This window comes from Camelus ferus, chromosome 12, assembly GCF_009834535.1.
Source record: "Camelus ferus isolate YT-003-E chromosome 12, BCGSAC_Cfer_1.0, whole genome shotgun sequence".
NCBI classification, from domain to species: Eukaryota; Metazoa; Chordata; class Mammalia; order Artiodactyla; family Camelidae; genus Camelus; species Camelus ferus.
This window is the reverse complement of record NC_045707.1, coordinates 15,786,858-15,807,967: the sequence shown is the minus strand read 5'-3', so window position 1 is coordinate 15,807,967 and position 21,110 is coordinate 15,786,858. Positions and strand designations below refer to the sequence as shown.

Here is a 21,110-nt window from a genome sequence, read left to right as displayed (position 1 = left end):
TTCTGACCAGCGAAAACGAGGATAAAAAACGATCAACAGAATGGGTTCAATAATTTTAAATCTCTTCATAATTTACTTGGAATGTTTCAATGAATATTTATTATTAATATTAGGCATACTCCAAGGTATCTGTCTCTTTAAAACTCAATTTAAAAATCTCAAAATTATCACCTATACACTGTCAATGAGATTAAAAAAAAAAAAAGTAAAAGCCATATATTTACTTTATGCCAGAATACTATAGGCTAAGATCCCCCTGCCCCTCTGATAAAAACCCGCCATAGACTGGCCCTGGCTCTCGAACCAATATACAACCTGTAAATTCCTTCCCTCATTGAAAAGATTCTTTTTATGGGCATAGTTAACAAGTGCCAAGTTGCCAAGTTGCAGCTTTGCTGGTTTGACGTTTTCACTATGCAAGAACAATATGATCTGGAATTTACTCAAAGCATTAGCCAGGCAGTCAGCTGATGCTCACTGCACACAAGAGAAAGACAGAAATAAGAGAAATTAAAGCTTGTATTTGTGTAAAATAGATACCTACTACCTTTCAAATTAAAATAGGCCAACAGCAGATGTTCCAACTAAATAAAAGTATTTCTATTGTTAAACAGCAATACAAAAAAAAAAAAAAAACACAAAAAAACCAAAACGCCCAAAACACCTGGCTTTCCCCGAACTAAGTTTGTCTCGTTCTTGGAATTTTTCTTGTAAAGGGTTTTAATCCGTTCATAAAACCAGCCCCTCAACGCGAAGCCGCTGCCTGAGTAACTTTTACAAAAGGTCAAGGCGGTGCCTTTCAAGGCTTCCAAACCCTATTGGCTTCTCCTCCGTTCACGGTAACTCACTTTCCACCCAAAGAACGTTCCAGAGACCTACGGACGGGTACCAAACAAAATTTGGTGGGGGTTGCTAAAACGAGGCTTTCAACTTTCTTTTCAAAACACTCCTACCGAATTTCACCTTCCTCCCTCCGCGGCCCCACATGTTGCTCGCCTCCTCCCAGAGGGCCGCGCGAGGCCTCGCTTCACCCCCGGAACGCGCCCACCTGATTACCCTTTTCTCCGCAGACTCCGCCTCCCCCCCCCACGCCCGCCCGCTTGCCTCCTTTAGGAGGTCCATATGGGACACTTTCCCCTTCCTCCGATCGTCACGCCGCACCAGACAAGCCTCGATCCTCCACCTTCAGTTCTCCCCCACCACGGCCCTCACCTCCCACCGCCTCCTAAAGTGTTGCGAGCGCGCAGAGCGGAGCCGCGGGCCTGCACGGCCCAGGTGCTGTGTCAGCCTATCTGCCGGTTCCGCGCCCCGTACGGCCTGGAAAGTCACATGGCGCTGGGACCGGCCGGCGCCTCCACACTCCAGCCCTTCTCAGAGCAGGACAAGATTCCCAAGTCCACTCACCTCCACGAAGAGCAACATGTCTTCCTCCGCTCGGCCCAATCGTTCTCGCCGACGCGACTCCAACTGGCTTACAGGCCCGAGCCCCAGACGCTAGGATAAGGACACTCGCCTGGCCCCTCCACCCGGCAGTGGACCCGGCTCCTCCCCCGCCGTCAGCCGCTGCGGCCTGACCCGCCCAGTCCCTCCTCCCTTGAAACAGCAACTGTTTCCGGCTCTAGAGAACAATTGCTTCCGGGAGAAGAGAAAATCCTCAGCGCGCTTAACTTTCGCACTACCTTTTCCAGCCGCAGTATGGACTGTACTATCATCTGGCCGGGGCGGGGGAGGGATCCGAGGAGGGCACCATTCTGTGCCACGGGGGTGTGTAAAAATCTCGGAAGCGGGTTATGCTTTGCCAGATAGCTGCCGCGGCCGTAATAACTCCGCAGTCCTCGTGGCCCAAGACCTCGTTCCGAGAAAAAGCCGAGCTTGTGCAAAGTGTGCTGAAAAACGCCCAGCCCTGCCGAAAAGGCAGCGGCTCCGAGGAAAAAAGTAGAGGAAGGAAAAAAAATTCAGCAGTAATAGCAACTGCTGTACATTAAAGGCCTACTGGGTGCTTGGCACTATTCTAAGTATTTTACGTTAATTAATCTTAAAACAGTCCAATGCAGTAAATACTGTTTTCCCCATTTTACAGTTGAAGGAGCCCTCTAGGAGGGCGGTTTTCCTTTAGACACACCTTTAAAGAACTTTGCCCCCAATTCCCTTGAATTAGGTACCCGCATCTCTGCTCAACATAAAGCTAGTTGGTAATACTTAGTCTAGATAGCTGGTATTGATGTTTTGCCAGTAATTCGAGTGAAATACAATAAAAACAAAGTTTTGAATTATCTTTATAATTTTCTGTTAGATAATCCAAATTTCTTATTATCTTTAGCAACACCTGCTACGATTTATTCCTCCCTTTATCAGTCCCATTTCGATATCCTAGCTCAGACACTCATCGTTTGAAATAATTTTGTCCTGCTCCTCTCCAGTGGATTTTTCCTATTCTTTTATTTCAAAAAACTTCCTAAATTGAAGGTTTCATTTTCACCAAACTGTTACTATTTGCTTGCAAGACCTTACTATTCTGATCCCATATAATCTCCCTTACTTAACCTCAAATGAATCTCATTTTTCATTTAGACATCAGATTAATTCCCCCATCGAACTGCGGATATTGGGTTCCATACTCTCCCTAATCAGATCCCCCAGTAAACTCAACATTACTTCATCTCTATTAAACCAATCTCCTTACTTTTCCCCTGAAATACAAACTCAGCACTCACCTCCAAAGCCATGGCTCAGGGTGTCTTCCCTATCTGGAATGCCTTCATTTGTCAATCAACCTTCTCTCTCCATAAGGTTTTCCCAAAGACTCTGCTCTCCACAGATCGCTTCTTCATGTCCCTTGTTAGCACCTGAATATTATATTCTATCTTAAATTCTTTCCTTCTTTTTGTTTCTTCACAGGTACCCTATCATATATTCTTCACAGTCTAAGATAATGGTAGCCACATAGTAGTGGCTCAACAAATGCTTGTCAAATTGAAGGATTTTTAAAGTTTGCTTTTAAAAGCCTTCATTTCTTAATTGCTGATGAATTCCATGCTGCATAAAAAAAATACGAGAGGGAGAGAGCACAATAATGCTAAATTAGTTTAATTGACAAACATGTAGGCTACTTTCTGAATGGCTAAGGTAAGCAATTTAAAGAAAACAAGAGAAATAAGTTATTTAAGGATCTCACAATCTGATATTATTATCAACAAAGTAATTAAATAGGTTAATTGATAATATCAAGAAATGCTGGATAATGATGGATATTTTCATCAAACCTCACATGTATAAAAAAAAATGATTCTCCTTAACTGTGATCCTTTCAGAAAACATGAACTTTCTTGAATAAAGTCTTAATTGTGATTATGGGAAAGGAGGGAGTAATATTTTATGACTTGGGAGAGGGTGCAGTATAACAATAAAGGAAAATATTCTGGGACTTGAAAGTTTCCATTGGAGAGGAGTTTTAAACTGTAATGGATATCCAAATTTTAAACAGTTTCCATGGAGGAACTGAGGAAGAATATGCCAAATGTTGGAAAAAGAAAACTAAAGTACAGCATCTGGTTTTGAGTTCACCAACTAATGGATAGAGACAAATAATATATAGTTACACTTCAATAAGTACTATAAGAGAAAGTTTACAAAATAAGTTGGGAACACAGGGGAGGGAGTAACTTAGATAAGGGGGATCTTTAAGAGAAGGGAAAATATTTTTGCTCTTATATGTTGCTTGATATATGTTTTTTAATTAATTTTTTTTAATGGAGGTACTGGGGATTGAACCCAGAACCTTGTGCATGTTAAACATGTGCTCTACCACTAAGCTACACCCTCCCCTCAATTGCTCAACATTTTTAAAAGACAATTTATGATCCCCTGTGTCCCATTCTCTGAAGGACTGAAACACAAATTGTTTAACTTTACAAATTTACAACAAGCACTCAACATAGGACTAAGTTTACAATAAGTTTACCATAGGAACTCAACATAGGAAGTTCTTGTACAGAAACTGTTATACATCCACAATTTGTATAAAACCTTAAACCTACAAAATTATATCATGTAGCTTATGAATTTATACACCTGCAGTAAAACTGTATAAACATAGACAAAGCATAAATACATCAAATTCATGCTTGTTAAGGCCTCTGAAAAGGGACGAAGGGGAAGGGAAGGAGTCTGGGGAGAACGCCCAAGGGGACTTCAACTTTAATCTCTAATGCTTTCCTTTATTTAAAAATCTCTGAAGCAAATATGAAAAAAATGTTAAAACTGCTCATTCTAGGAGATAGGCCCGTGGCTGTTTGTTATATTACTTTCTGGACTTTTTCACATTTTTTTAAAATTAAAAGATAAAAAAGCTACATAGCCAACAAAACCATCTGTCAATTGCTTGTCCCCTATATCCTTTCACCTCCACTGCAATCAAAAGAGCTGCTCAAAGTACTCCTCCTTCAGTTAGAAGCCTCTAAGCGTTCCTTTCAATTTCTCAGCCAACTATGGAACTTCAAAGCCTTCTTCAGTCAGGCTTGAAAAAACAAGCCACTAGGTAGTGCAGAGTGTGATCTTCATCCAAATACTGTCTTCCAAGTTACTACATATCTAGGAAAAGTTGAGGGGCAGTTGAGGAAGTTGCAACACAATTATTCTATTACAGGCTTAAAAGTTCTTAAGCAAAACCTCAGGAAGAGAGACGAACCAGGATTACATTTCACACACTGGATCTTGAATTCTAACACCTAGACTTTAAGTTCATTTAAGCAGAGCTATATCTTCTATTTCTTTTAGCATTCCTGTTGTCTATTCTTTCCTACTCTCCCTCCCCTCTTCACCATCAACCATCACAGCATATAGAATGCCTAGTTCTTTGCATAGAGTAAGCACTCTTTAATTGTTTGAGTCAATGATAAAGTCACAATGGGTCTATTATGACATCACCATGACTGGAATACTATGGCTAGCATCAGGAGGGAGCAGAAAAGGCCTCTTCTAGTTTCCTATTGGACACTTTTGTTAACATTTCCCTATATTCTGTGAAAAAAGAAGAAATAAAAGAAAATCACTCAACTTTCCAAAACATTTATCAAAATGCAAACTGAGACAGATAATGAACATGAAGCAGAAAAAGAAACTTTGGATTTCACCGTAAGGTACAAAGATGTCCTTGACAGATCAGACATCCCTAAGCTTGAGATCCCATTCACAATACAGGATGTCATCGCTAAGACTGAGCAAGCACAGCTCCATCGAGCCAGAGAGGTAGGTAGTAAATGAAAAGTTTATAGATTGCAACTTTTTTTTTTAACTTTCTGCAACCAGCTACATTTTTTAAAAGAGCTCACTTTATTTCTTAGACACTTGACTGTGTTTGAGGTAACTTTGATTTCAAATGACAATGTCACCTGACTCTGGATAACAAGCTCCAGTTTTATATTAATCTCTTTCATTTTCATATCAGAGTTAATCAAGGTTTTTAAAAAATGAATCATATGTGCCTCTGAGTGATGGGGATAGAAGGAAAAAATAAAAGCTATAGCTAATGTTGATATCTAATTTTAGTCAATAGTTTTCATTTGTTCCCAACTGAGTTTTCATCAACTAGTTATTAACAAGAAGAAACATGATTGAGTTCTAGCTTCGTTTCTTTCCCTTGAACACTTCATGGAAGAGGGGTTTATTGGCCAAAAGAGAAATCCAAGGACAGTAAACAAAGAGCTGAAGTAATACAACAATCAAATAGACCCTAAACCACTAACGCTATACCTATACTGCATTCTATTCCCTCAGACAGAATACAGCAAAATTGGTCAGGTTAAAAGAAATGAACTCAGGGGAAGTTCTTCCCTACGTGTAAGGAGTGTTAAATATTTGTACTTTCTCATTCTCCATTTAGATTTACCCCTGCTCCAATTTCCTACATCTAGCAACAATAACACAGTGTTTACTTTTAACACCTTTATTGAAGTATAGCTGGCATACAATAGACTCTATTTTTTTTTAATGTAAGTTTTAAGAAAAAATTTAAAAATACATATATAAAAATACAAGTTTTAATATATATACACACCTGTGAAAAATGTCATCACAACCAATAGAATGAACTTACTTATCACCCCCAAAAGTTTTTTCATGCCCCTTTACAATCCCACCTACACATTCTTCCCTGTTCCCACCCAATCCCCATCCAACCACCAATCTGTTTTCTGTCACTATAGATTATTTTACATTTTTAAAGATTTTCTGTAAGTGGAATCATACAGTATTTACTTTCTTTTGTCTGTTTTCTTTCACTTAGCATAATTCTTTTGGGATTCATCCACATTCTTGCATGTATGAATGAATAACTCATTCCTTTTTACTGCTGAATATTCTTCCATGGCATAGGCATTTGGGTTGTTTGGGTTTCAGGGTTGTTACAAATAACGATGCTATGAACATTCATGTACTTATTCATGACATTTTGTGGGCATATGCTTTCATTTATTTTGGATACATACTTAGGTTTGGAATGGCTGGGTCATGTGGTATATAAATGTTCAATTTGAAAAATAAGCTACCAAACATTTAAAAAGTAGTTATACTATTTTTATAGTCCCACAAGCAGTATATAAGATTTTACATTGCTCTGCATCTTTATCCATACTTGATGTTGTCAGTCTTTTTAATTTTAGCCATTCCGGAAGGTATGTAATAGTATCTTATTGTGGTTTTAATTTGTGCTTTCATAATAACTAAGGATTTTGAGCAACTTTCCATCAGCTTATTTGCACTTGGTAGGATTTTGAGCAACTTTCCATCAGCTTATTTGCACTTGGTAGTTCAACTTTCCATCAGCTTATTTGCCCATACTTTCAAAACTGAGGGGCCTGGGTTCTTCTTATTCATTTTTGATATAGTTATTTATTCTGAATACAACCCCTTTATCAGACAGATGATTTGCAAATTTTTTTTTCACATTTTATGGCTTGTCTTTTTCATCTGCTAATAGAGTCTTTCAAGGAACAAAACTCCTAAGCCCAATTTATGATCACTTTCTTTTGTGGCTCACACTTAGGGTGTGGTATACAAGCAAACTTTGCCTGACCAAAGGTCAGAAACATTTTCTCTTATGTATTCTTTTAGGAGTTTTATACTTTTAGATTTTACATTTAGATCTATGATCCATTTTTTCTTAATCTTTCTATATGATATCAGATATGGATCGAGGTTCTATTTTTTTAAACAACTATTCTAGCTTCATTTTGTTCAAAAGCTGCCCCTTTCTCCATTGAATTGCATTTGCACCTTTATTGAAAATCAATTGACTATAGATGTGTGTGTTAACATACACTCTAGTCTATTCTCTTGTTCTATTTTTCTATCTTTATGCCAATACCAGTCTCTTGATTACTGAGGTTTTGTAATAATTCTTAAAATCATGTACTTTTAGTTCATCAACTTTGTTCTTTTCCCCAACTTCTCTCAGATCTTCCTTTTATCTCCTTTTCCTCTTCTTTATCCCCACTGCTTTTTCCCTTTGCTTTTCTGCAAGAAATTTAGAATCGGTCTGTCAAATTCTACTGGAAAAGAAAAGCCTGCTGGCATTTTGATTGGGAATGAATTGAATTTGTAGACTAATATGGGGAGAATTGAAATCTTAACTATATTGAGTCTTCTGACCCTAAACACAGCATATCTCTCCATTTATTTAGGTCTATTTTTTTTCAGAAGTGCTTTCATAGCTTTTGTCAGATTTATCCCTAAGTATTTCCTATTTTTTATACTATTGTGAATAATGTTGTTTCTCAATTTCTATTCTCAATTGTTCACAACATAGAAATGCAACAGATTTTTGTATATGAATCTTGCATATTGAAACCTAGTTTATTAGTCCTCATTGATTTTCTTTGTACATTCTTTGGGATTTTCTACATAGACAACCTGTCATGTGCTAGTCGAGGCAGTTTTATTGCCTCCTTTCATATCTGTGTGTATTTAAACTTGGTTCTTGACTTTCTGGATAGGATAGGGCCTCCAGTTTCAAGCTGAATAGAAGTAATAAGACATCCTTGCTTTGTTCTTGATGTTAGGGGAAAGAATTCAGTCTTCCACCATTAAGTATGATAGTAGCTGTATGTATTTTATGGCTCTTTATCAAGTTCAGGAAACTTCTTTCTTTTCCTAGTTTGCTGAAAATTTTAATCAGGAATACATACAGGGTTTTTTCAAAGCTTTTACAGCATCTAGGGGGATAATCATGTGGGGTTTTTTTTCCCCCTCTCTTTCTTTGAATTTGTTAATATAGTAAATTACATTGACTTATGGATGTTAAACCAACCTTGCATTTTGGGGATGATTTATCCCATCTACTAATGATGTAGCATTCTTTTTATTACCTTGTATTTGATTTGCTAAAATTTTGGTAACAACTTTTGTGCGTATGTTTATAAAGTATATTGGTCTGTAATTGTGTTTTCTTGTAATGGTTTTGGTTTTGGCATTAGAGTAATGCTAGCTTTATAGACTCAGGTAGAATATTCTTTTCAGTTTTCTGGAAGAGTTTGTTGAGAATTGGCCTTTCCTTTTATATGTTTAGTATAAACAGCCAATGCTTGGGTATGTTGGGGAGAAATAGTCAAGGAACCATTTAGACTTGGGGTTTAATTCATGGAAAGATTTTAAGCTACAAATTCAACACAACAAAAAAATAATCATAGAAATATTCGATTTAGCTGTTTCTTTTTAAGTGAGCTTTCACAGATTGTCTTTCAAGGAACTTGTCCATTTCATCTGAGTTGTCAAGTTTATTGGTCTAAAGTTGTTCATAGTATTATCCCTTTATGATCTGTAAAATCTGTAATAGTGTTACCTTAATTTGTCTTCTCTGTCTCTCCTTACCAGTCTGGCTAGAGGTTTATCAATTTTATTGATATCAAAGAATCAGCTTTTGATTACACAGATTGTCTTTAATTGCTTTTCTCTTTTTCTATTTTACTGATTTCTGTACTTATCCTCATTTCATTTACATTGTTTTCTTTGGGTATAATTTGCTCTTCTTTTCTCTAGATTCTTAAGGTAGAAGCTGAAGTTATTGATCTGAGAACTTTTTTCTTTTTTAATAAGTGTTTTTTCCCATATATTTCCCTCTCTGCAAATGAAAATGCTGTGTTTTCATTTTCATTCATTTTAAAATCTTTTCTAATTTCTTTTTTAATTTTTTTCTTTCACCTATGAGTTATTTAGAAAAGTGTTATTTAGTTTTCATATATTTGGAGATCTTTTTCTCTTATTTATCTCTGATTGAGTTTCATTCGGGTCAGAGAACTTATTTCATATGATCTGAATCCTAGTAAATTTCTTGAAATTTGTTTTATGGCTCAGAAAATGGTCTATTTGGTAAATGTTATGTATGCATTTGAATACAATTTGTATTCTGTTGTTGAATGGCGTACTCTATAAAATAACAATTACATTGTTAGTTTGTAGTAATGTTCAAGTCTTCTGTTGTTTTTTTCTCAACTTTATCAATTATTGAGAGAGGGGTTCAGAAATGTTTGACTATAATTGGGAATTTTTCTAATTCTTCTGTCAGTTCCACCAAATTTTCTTCATGTATTTGGAATCTCTGTTATTAGGTGCCTAAACATTTAAAATTGCTATGTTCTCTTGACGAATTGGCCACTTTACCATTATGAAATGACCCTATTTATCCCTAGTAATATACTTTTCTCTATAATGTACTTTGTTTGTTATTAATATAGCTACTCTAGCTTTCCTTTGATGAGTGTCACTATCCTTTTTTCCCCCCTATCTTTTTATTTTAAACATATTTGGGCTATTATATTTAAAGTGGATTTCTTATAGGAAGCATATAATTGAATTTCTTCTTTATCCTGACAATTTCTGCTTTTTAAATGGATGTTTAGAGCATTCATATTTAATGTGATTATTGATATGGTTGGGTTTAAATTTACCATTTTACTATTTGTTTTCTGTTTGTCCCATGTATTTTTTGATTTCCTTTTTGTTCTTTTTCTGACTTCTTTTAGAGTGGATATATTTTATGATTCCATTTTATTTCCTTTATTGGTTTACTAGCTATAACTCTGCTTCACCTTTTTAATGGTTGCTGTGGGGTTCATAGTGTATGTATTCTAAGTTATCACCATTTACCTTCATATGGTATTACACTACTTTTGAAAGTGTATAAACCTTACAGTGATATTCTTTTTTTCTTCTCCTGTCCTTTGTGATATTTGTATCATACTTCTATATATATTATAAACTCAATATTTATTACGTTCCAATTATTTTTGTTTTAAATAGGCAATTACCCATTTTCAACTTTTTATTGGGGTAAAATACACATAACATCAAATTTATAATTTTAACTATTTTTCATTATACAATTCAGAGGCATTAACTACATTTATAATGTTATGTAAGCATCACCACTATCTATTTTCAGAACTTTTCATCATCCCAAGCGGAAACTCTGGCCCATTAAACAATAACTGCCCATTCCCTTTTTCCCTCAAACTTTTGTAACCACCACACGCCTTTCTTCTTCTATGAATTTGCCTCTCCTGATACCTTACATAAGTGAAATTATAAAGTATTTGTCCTTTTGTGCCTGCTTTATTTTATTTAGCATGTCTTCAAAGTTCATCTCTGTTGTAGCATGTGTCAGAATTTCCTTCTTTTTTTAAGACACACTAATATTCCATGGTATGTATATATCACATTTTGTTTATCCATTCATTCATCATTGGACACGTGGGTTGCTTCTATCTCACTGTCACTGTGAGTAATGCTGCTATGAACATAGGAGTACAAATAGCTGTTTAAGTCCTTGCTGTCAATTTTTTATATACCCAGGAGTAGAATTGCTGGATCATATAGTAATTTTATTTTTCATTTCTTGAGGATCTGCCATACTGTTTTCTGCAGTGGCTGCAACATTTTACATTCCCATCAGCAGTACTCAAGGGTTCCAATTTCTTCACATTCACAACAACACTTGTTATTTTCTAGGCTTTTTTTTTTTTAATCATAATTGCCACACAAAGGGGTGTGAAGTATCTTATTGTGGTTTTGATTTGCATTTCCCTAATGATTAGTGATGTTTAGCATCTTTTCTTGTGCTTGTTGTCCATGTGTATATATTCTTTGGAGAAATCTATTTAAGTCTTTTGCCATTTTGGAACTAGGTTTATTCTTGTTGAGTTGCAGGAATTCTTTTTATATTCTGGATATTAATTACTTATCAGATATGTGATTTGCAAACATTTTCTCCCATTCTGTGTGTTGCCTTTTACTCTGCTGATACCTGAGATGGTAAATTTTTTGTGTCAACTTGACTGGGCCACAGGGTACCCAGACATTTATTCAAATATTATTTTAGGTATGTCTGTGAAGATGTTTCTGGATGAGATTAACACTTAAATCTGTAGACTGAGTACTGCAGAATACCCTCCCTAATGTGGGTGGGTCTCATCTAGTTAAAGACCTGAATAGAACAAAAAGACTGAGTAAAAAGGAACTCCACCTGCCTGACTGTCTTGGGCTGGGGCATTAGTCTTTTCAGTCTTTAGTCTTGAACTGAAACATCAGCTCTACTTGGATCTGGAGCCTGCTGGCTTTCAGACTGGAACTACTATATATATATCGACTGAAAAAATGCACACACGAGAAATTGAGAATTATGGAGTTTTTTGGGCAGAGTTGCTAGGGATTTATGCCCAGGGGACAACCTGTCAGATAGCTCTGAGGGATTGTTCCAAAAAGATAAGGGAGGAGACAGCATATATAGGAGTTCTTGCCAAAAAAAAAAAAAAAAAAAAAATCAGGTAGTCTGAACATCAAAAGATTACTATTAAAGAAAATCAGACATCTCAAGTTAATGAATTTCGTACTTTTCTATGTATGGGAAGATGAGAGAGAGTCTTGGCTCATTGAAATCATTCCCTTGATATGCACCTTTACTATCTAGGGTCAATATCTTGTTTATTTCCATCCTGAATTCCCCTCAGGGTACACCCTTGGGGGTGACTAGAGTGACCCACGGCTTGATGGCAACATCCGTTATTTACTGAAATAGCAAGAGACATTCTTTGTCCCTATATGTATGTATCCTATTGGTTCTGTTTCTCTGGAGAACTCTAATACTAATAGATCATATTTTGGTACTGAGAGTAGTTCTGGAGGAACAGAATCTTAAGGATGAGTTTTCTTTTCTTTTCTTTTTTTTCCCCAGGTAAGTGCTTTAGTACTGTTACTGGTCTATCATAAAGGATTCAGCTCAGGAAGAGCTTAATGGAAGAGACTCATAGGGCAAGGTTTGGGAGGGTGTGTGACACTACAACGGCCCCCTTCCAGCCTCCTCAAGAATGAGTTTTCTGAATTGGGTTTGGGGTTTCTGGAATTGGCTCTCTAATTTGATTAGGTTTAAAGATATAAATGACTCCATTTCCAGTATTAAAGAGAGCACTGATAGTCCTTGGCATGATCTGGCAATTAAGATATGCAAAATGTCACCACTGGATACCCTAATCAACTGCTTATAAGAAGCAAGAATCTGGGCAACTGTATATATGATACTTTCAAACATTTTTGACAAATTAACAAATATAATGAGATTGATTCATTGCTCCTAATATCACTGAACAAAGTGGGGAAAGAAAAGGATGAGATCAGGGATTCAAATTCTCAGTTTAAGTGCCACGTAAGTGTCCTGAAGGAGATCCTTAATTTCGTGTAACTTCAAGCTGAGATGAATGAAAATTAAACCAGAATCTCATTCTCTGACTGGCTTACAATACAGGTTGAGTTCCCAGCCTCAGTGGGTGGCTAAAGTTAAAGTGAGGGCATTGATTGAAGAGGAATAGGGATCTTGAATGTTGGCATGGGGATGTATGGAAAGGCTCAGTTAAAGTTTGGAGCACTGAAGCTCAAATTCTTATGCGTGTTCTTTGCCAGGGGAGTGGTCCCTCCACTCCCAGTAGGCGCAGCCTCTCCAACACCACTGGGAATAGTCTCTCCACCCCAGTCTGAGGGGATTAACCCTGTATTGCCTGAGGAAACTATAATGACCTTTCCTGAGGCAGTTACCATGCTAGACAATGCTGTATTTCCTCAGGAACCACTCCCACAACAGCTTTGTTTCTAGACCTAAAACCATATTCAAATCTCAGTACCACTAAAGATGAGGTTCAAAGTGTGACCCATGAGGTGTGCTACATTCCAAAAGAACTACTCGAGTTTTCTCGGTTTTACAGATAGAAATCCAAGGAATATGTGTGGGAATGGATGTTAAAGGTGTGGGATAATGGTGGAAGGAACATAAAGTTGTTGATGTGGACTCACTAAGCAAAAATTCTGTATTTAACTTTGCAGCTTGGGGAGTTAGAAAAGGTTCTAAAGTTTCACTGGTTGGTTGGCTGAAACATGAACCAAAAGTTTACTCACAGTGAGTGAGTTAGACGTACCAGACTTGTTGTGGTTTGATGAAAGGGAAAGAATTAAAAGGCTTAGGGATATCTGAACATTAAGTGGATTTGCTATTTACAATCTATCCATCCACTGTAGGAGACCCCAGAAGACATACCTTTCACCATGACTGTAAGAAATAAATTTATGAGGGGAGTCTTGGCATCTTTGGAGAATTTAGTGATCACTCTTCTCTATAGGCCAGACCCTACAGTGGAATTGGGAAATCTGAATACAGTGGGAGTAATTGGATCCTGAGGTGGCAGGGGCCAAGTGGCGGCACTGAGCCACCAAAGGCCAGGTGGGCATGATTACCATAATGGATTAGCAGAGTCAAAGCACCAGTCAGAATGTCTGACTTATGAAGAACTATAGCCTTGGCTAGTTAATCGTGGTGTTCCTAAAAGTGAAATCGTTAGGAACCTACCAAATTCTTACCTGATCTATTAAGCAGAAAATCTCTAGGTCAAGTGAACAAAAGTCTAACCTGAATCATAAAACAGAGAGTCATGGCCCCTCAATCAATTCCCAGACTTAAGCCAGTCTATAGACCCAGAACCCCTTGAATGAAGGGGAAGCTGGGTTCCCTTGAGGAAGGACCTTGTTGAAAACACATACTATTAATCTTTCTCCAAGCCTTCTTCAAAGAGACTTACAGCCTTTTACCAGGATAACTGTGCATTGGGAAAAAGAAAATAATCAGTTCTTTTGGGGGCTAATGGACACTAGCTCTGAACTGACACTAATTCTAGGGATCCAAAATGTCTTCTGTGGGCTATCACCCAGAGTAGGGCCTTATGGATGTCACGTGATCAAAAGAATTTTAACTCAGGTCCATAACACAGTGGGCCCAGTGGGTCCCTGAACTCATCCTGTGGTTATTTTGCCAGTTCTGGAATATATGAAATGAAAAGACATACTCAGCAGTTGGCAGAATCCCCACGTTAGTTCCCTGACCTGTGGAGTGAGGGGTATTATGGCGGGAAATGCCAAGTGGAAGCCACTGGAACTGCCTCTACCTAGGAACGTGGTAAACCAATAAATATGGCATTCCTAGAGTGATTGCAGAGATAAGTATGTCCATGAGGGAAAGAGGCACCACATCATCATTCAACTTGCCTATTTGGCTTATGCAGAAGACAGATGGGTCTTGGAGAATGGCAGTGGATTATTGTAAAATTAACCACGTGGTAACTCCAACTGCAGCTGTTGTAACAGATGTGGTTTTGTTGCTTGAGCAAATTAACACACCCTCTGGTACCTGGTATGCAGCTACTGATCTGGCAAATGGTTTTTCTCCATACTTGTCAATAAGCACCTCTAGAAGCAGTTTTCTTTCAGCTGGCAAGGTGAGCAATACACTTTCACTGGTCTACCTCAGGGACATATCAACTCTCCAGTTTGGTAGAATTCACCAGGGAAGCCATCTGGTCTAGGGCTTTTCTTTGTTGAGAGGTTTTTTATTACTGATTTGTTCTCCCTTCTAGTTACAGGTCTATTCAGATTTTATATTTCTTTTTTTTTAACTTTTTTTTAACATTTTTTTATTGATTTATAATCATTTTAGATTTTATATTTCTTTGTTAGTCAGTCTTCACATGTTTCATTTTTCCAGGAATTTTTCCATTTCATCTAGGTTATCCAATTTGGTGGCATACAAAAATTGTTAACACTACTCTCATTACCTTTTAAAAATTCTTACCTGTTTATTACTTAAAAATTATTTTTAAATTAAAGTATAGTACAATATTTTATAAGTTACAGGTGTATAATATAGTAATTCACAATTTTTAAAGGTTATATTCCATTTATAGTTAGTATAAAATATTGACTATATTCCCTGTGTTGTAAAATATATCCTTGTAGCTTATTTTATATGTAATAGTTTGTACCTCTTAATCCCCTACCTCAATGTGTCCCTCCCCCATTCCTTCTCTCCACCAGTAACCATCAGTCTGTTCTCTGTATCTGTGAATCTGCTTTTTTTTTTGTTACATTTACTAGTTTGTTGTGTTTTTTAGATTCCATATATAAGTGATAACATACAGTGCTTGTCTTTCTCTGTCTGAATTATTTCATTTAGCATAATATCCTCCAAGTCCATCCCTGTTGTTACAAGTGGCAAAAATTGTTTTTTATGGCTGAGTAATATTCCATTGTTTATATGTACCACATTTTCTGTATTCATTCATCTGTTGATGGAGACTTAGGTTGCTTCCTTATCTTGACAATTGTAAATAATGCTGCTATGAACACTGGGATGCATATATCTTTTCAATTTAGTGTTTTTGTTAATCCTGTTTATTTCTGTAGAATCAGTAGTAATGTCTACACATTGATTTCTGATTTTAGTAATTTGATTCTTCTCTTTTTTCTTTGTCACTCTAACTAAAGTTTTCAATTTTGTTGATATTTTTAGGAAGAGTTTTTTGTCATTTATTTTCTGAATTGATTTTCCATACTCTTTTATTTATGTTTGTTCTAATCTTTCTAATCCTTCCTTTGCTAGCTCTGGGTTTAGTTTTTCTTTTTCTAGTTCCTTTAAGGTATAAAGTTAGTTTGTTGACTTGAGATCTTTTTTTCATGTAAGTGTTTATCTTTATAAATTTCCCTTTTTGCACTGCTTTTGCTATATCCCATAAGTTTTTATAAGTTGTGGTTTCATTTTCATCTCTAAGTATTTTCTAATTTCCTTGTGATTTTATCTTTGACTTACTTGTTGTTTAAGAATATGCTAATTTCCACACATGTGTAGACTTTCCACTTTTCCTTTTGTGGTTGATTTCCAATTTCATCTCATTGTGGTTGGAGAAGATACTTTGTAAAATATATTTAAAAATATATTGAGGTTTATTTTGTGGCCTAACATATGGTTTATACTGGAAAATAGACCCACATGCACTTGAGAAAATTGTATGTTCAGTTGTTTGATGGAGTATTCTGTATACATCTGTTATATCTAGATGGTTTATTGGTTGTTTAAGTCCTCTATTTCCTATCTTATCTTCTGTCTCATTGTGCTATCCATTATTTAGAGTGAAATCTCCCATTATTATTATAGAACTATCCATTGCTTCAAGTCTATCAATTTTTGCTTCTTATATTTTGAAGTTCTGTTATTAGGTACATAAATATTTGTAACTTTTATCTTCTTGCTCTGTTGAACCTTTTATTATTATCTCTTACAATCATTTAAAATTTAAAGTCTATTTTGTCTGATATTAGTGTAACTCCCCATCTCTCTTTTGGTTATTACTTGCATGGATATCTTTTCCCATCCTTTCACTTCCAACTTCCTTGAATCTTTGGATCTAAAATGAGTCTCTCATAGACAGCATGGATCATTGGTTTTTTAAAATCTATTCTGCCAATCTCTGTCTTTTGATAAAACAGTTTAATCAATTTACATTTAAAGTAGTTAGTGATAAGGTGGGATTTAAGCTGCCATTTTGTTATTTGTTTTCTATTGTCTTACAGTTTTTTTTCCTCTTCATTTCTTTCATTGCTGTCATCATTTGTGTTTTGTTAATTTTTTTTTTTTTTTAGTGAAATGTTTTAATTCCCTTCTCATTTCCTTTTGTGTATATTCTATACTTTCTTTCTGGTTATCATGGGAATTACAAATAATTGTAAAGTTATACAATCTTTAATTTATACCAGTTAAACTTTAATAGCATACCACTCTCCCCTATACTGCTCTGTCCACACTCCTTTCAATTACTGATATCACACATTATATCCTCATAGAACATGTACCCAAAAACAAGCTAATATTTGTTTCTTATGCATTTGTATTTTAAATCATGCAGAAAATAAGTGGAGTTATAAACCAAAAGTACATCAATACTAGCTTTTAAAATTTCCCATTTTTTTGCCTTTACCAAAGATTTTTGTTTCTTCATATAACCTTGAGTACTTTCATTTCACCCTGAAGGACTCCCTTTAGCATATCTCATAAGGCAGTTCTAGTGGTAATGTACTTTCTCATCTTTTGTTTCTCTGGTAATGTCTTAATTTCTTTCTCATGGTTTCTGTAATTTTTTCCCCTTTGACTGGAACATGCTTTCCTTTTTCTTTGTATGCCTTACGATTTTTTGTTGTTGTTGAAGATTGGACATTTGAATCTTATAATGTGGTAAGTCTGGAAATCAGAATCTCCTTCTCTCCCAGGGTTGTTGATTGTTTGTTTTTAATCTTGTATGGTGTCTATGTGCCAGGGATCAGCCTGAGGTATAAATTTTAGGTCTCCTCAGATATTTTCTGCATCTTTTTATCTTTTTTTGGTGACTTTCTAAGTTCATTTGAAAATATAATTGCATTTGAATGTCTTATCTTTAAATGTCTGGCTCCCAAAAGGGGAAAAAGGAAACATGAAGGGAAAAAAAAATTGAAACTGTCTCTTTAAATCCCCTGGTAGCCGTTTCAACCTGGTGGAGGTTGCAACCATGGGAGTTTGCCTTTGTATCCTCACCTCTGTGATTTGAAACAGCAATTCACAATCAGTACACAGATTTCTCATATTTGGAGGATGCCCACCCTGGCCCTCGTAAGCTGCTCTAGAACATGTTCTGTCACAGTGGTGGAGAATAGGAAATGGATAGCTAATACCATGCTAAAGATGGCAATTGACTGAAATTACCCATACTATACTAAGCAAGTCTTTCTTTGAAAGCTGCAAGCCATTGAATAGACTCCAGAATTCCAAAATAGTTAAATCAGACAGTTTCTGCCAATACGGTTGTTGTCTATCTGGAGGAATGGATTCCTCATGCTTTCTACTGAGCCATCTTCCCTGGTGTCACTCCTCTTGCCTGATATTTTGATTGAATATCATATATTGTGAATTTTATCTTGTTAGCTGCTAGATATCTTTCTAATTCTATAAATATTCTCAAACTTTTAGAACACAGTTTTGTGGAAGTAGTTTGATCCTTTTGAATCTTCCTTTTGTGCATTGTTATGTGAGACTATGGCAGCATTTATTTTAGGGCCAATTTTGTCTCCACCACTGAGGCAAAAATCATTCTGAGTACTCTACCAGATGTCCCAGGAGCTATACTTTCTACTCCAGCTGGGAACAGAAAAAACTCCTTCTCCCTATGTGAACTCTGGGGACTGTTCCTATTAAACCTTTTAGTGGCCCTCTATTAGTTGTTTCAGATAAAAGGGTAAGTCTGGTCCATGTTACTTCATTAAGGGTGGTAGCCTAAGGTTAATTCTTCTTTTAAAAGCATTTTAAAAATTGTAATAAACATAAGTGGAAACTCACAATTGAAAAACTCAATGAATTATCATGAAGTGAACAAATTAAAAAGAAACTTATCTGCACTACAGAAACCTCCCCATTTGCTCCAAAGATAACAATTATCCTGACCCTTAACACTGCAGGTTGGTTTTTCCTAATAAATAGGAGCATGCAGTATATATTCTTTAATGTCTGGCTTCTTAATACTAAGTTCATGAGATTCTTTATATGAATCCATAGTTCATTAATATTTAATACTATCATTCTATTTTATGATTTTATCCATTCTGCTATTTTTGCCTACTATAAATAATATTGCTATAAAGATTTCTGTGAATGTCTTTTGATGCACATGTGCATGCATTTCATCTATGAATAAAACTGCTGGGCAGTGAGGTATGCACAGATTCAACTTTAGTAAATAATGCAAAGTAGGTTTTTTCTTTGAGCTTTTAATTTCAAATTAACTTTAGACTTTTAAGAACCACAAAAATAGCAGAGTTTCCATATATTTTTAACCCAGCTTCCCTTATTGTTAACATCTTACATAACTGTAGTACACTTGTTAGAACCAAGAAATTAAAATTGACACAGTACTATTAAATAAAGATCTCATTTGAACTTTCCCAATTTCCCACTAATATCCTGTCTCTGTAACCAGATCCTGTGCAAGGTCTCGTAACATTTACTTGTTTCTCCTTGTTCTTCTGCAGTCTGTATCATTTCATTAGACAATTGTTCATTGTCCTTTATGATCTTAATATTTTCAAAGAATGTTTTTGAATGTCTCTCAATTTTGGATCCTCTAATATTTTTTATGATTGGACTGATGTTATGCATTTTGGGGGCAAGAATACCTCAGAAATGATCTGTGTCCTCAGTACATCATATTACAGTGTTTTGTGGTATGACTAATGTTGACCTTGATCATTTGGCTATAGTGGCTTGGAGACTGTAAAGTTACTATTTTTTCCTTTATAGTTAATAAATATCTTGAGGAAGATACCTCGAGACTATGTACATTCTGTGTCTTCTCAAACTTTAGTCCACTTTTTGGAATCCATTGATAAATACTGTCTGCAACAATTATTTGTGGTGTTTATCTAATGGTAATTTTAATTTTTATTATTTAAAAAAATTATTGAAGAACAGTTGATTTACAATGTTGTGTTAGTTTCTAGTGTACAGCAAAGTGACTCAGTTATATATATAAATATTTATATATATTCTTTTTCATATTCTTTTTGATTATAGTTTATTACAGGATATTGAATATAGTTACCTGTGCTAAATAATAGGTTCTTATTTATCTATTTTATATAGAGTAGTTTGTATCTGCTAATCCCAAACTCCTAATTTATCCCTCCCTCTACCTTTCCCCTTTGGTAACCATAAGTTTGTTTTCTATGTCTGTGAGTCTGTTTCTGATTTGTAAATAAGCTCATTTGTATCATTTTTTAGATTCCACATATAAGTGATATCATGTGGTATTTGTCCTTCTCAGTCTGACAATAATAATGTCTTATTTGTGGAGTTTTACAAACATAGAAATAAAATACTGAACAATAGGATCTTGAAAGGAGACTGATCAAAGTTAAAGCACTAAGATATTTGTGCTATTCAAGATGGGTATTGATATTGATTTACCTTAGAATGTGTTAATTTATGAATACATGTGAAGACATTTTTAAGGAAACAGTTGCTACAAGGCAAAAAAATCAATACAAAAGTCAGCAAGAAAGGTGAAAAAGTGACACAACATTGTAAAATGATTATAAATCAATAAAAAATGTTAAAAAAAAGGTGAAAAAGTCAGAAAAATAAGTATTCCAATCAATCTTATGTAGTTCTCACTTTGTTCCTGCTGTTGCTAATTTCTGATTGCCTCGCTTTCATTCCCTATCTGGCCTTTTGGCTCTTCTATGACATATGTAACAAATTCTCTACTTTAAATTTGTTAATGCTTTACATATCTATTCTCTGTTTTTCTGGTTAGACACTGACTGGTATATTCAATATCTATGTAAAAATTAAAATTAAAATACAAAGGTTGTTAGGTTGGATGAAAAATAATTCAGTAAATGTTCTTTATTTTTTAATTAACTTATTTTGGAGGTAGTTTGATTCAGTAAATTTCGTCAGAAAATTATTTTTTATTATGTTTTTATTCTGGGGGGGGATTAGGTTATTTATTTATTTATTTATTTTTAATAGAGGTACTGGGGATTGAACCCAGGACCTCATATATACTAAGCACACATTCTGCCACTGAGCTATACCCCCACCCTCCCAATAAATATTCTTTAGAAGATCTATATCTAAAACAGAAAAAACAGAGAAATTGAAAGCAAAAGGATGGCAAATCATATACCAGACAAATACTAACTGTTGATGCAGTTGTTTTAGTATC

General features: G+C 35.5%; 2 protein-coding genes across 7 annotated transcripts in view; one reads left to right on the top strand and one right to left on the bottom strand.

The window, feature by feature from the left end:
- The window catches only part of LARP4 (La ribonucleoprotein 4), a 61,586-nt gene extending 60,029 nt beyond the window's left edge, over positions 1-1,557 (bottom strand). For 5 of the 6 annotated variants that reach the window (XM_032492795.1, XM_032492797.1, XM_032492796.1 and 2 more), the window contains exon 1: positions 1,405-1,557. In XM_032492795.1, the coding sequence (XP_032348686.1) occupies positions 1,405-1,422 (18 nt within the window). In that variant the 5' untranslated portion in view covers positions 1,423-1,557. The remainder of the gene's footprint in view (positions 1-1,404) is intronic. The other variant, XM_032492798.1, reaches the window with a different exon arrangement.
- Positions 1,558-5,076: 3,519 nt separating this feature from the next.
- Positions 5,077-21,110, top strand: part of FAM186A (family with sequence similarity 186 member A) — a 52,437-nt gene continuing 36,403 nt past the window's right edge. The window contains exon 1 of the mRNA XM_006177742.2: positions 5,077-5,247. Within this exon, the coding sequence (XP_006177804.2) occupies positions 5,077-5,247 (171 nt within the window). The remainder of the gene's footprint in view (positions 5,248-21,110) is intronic.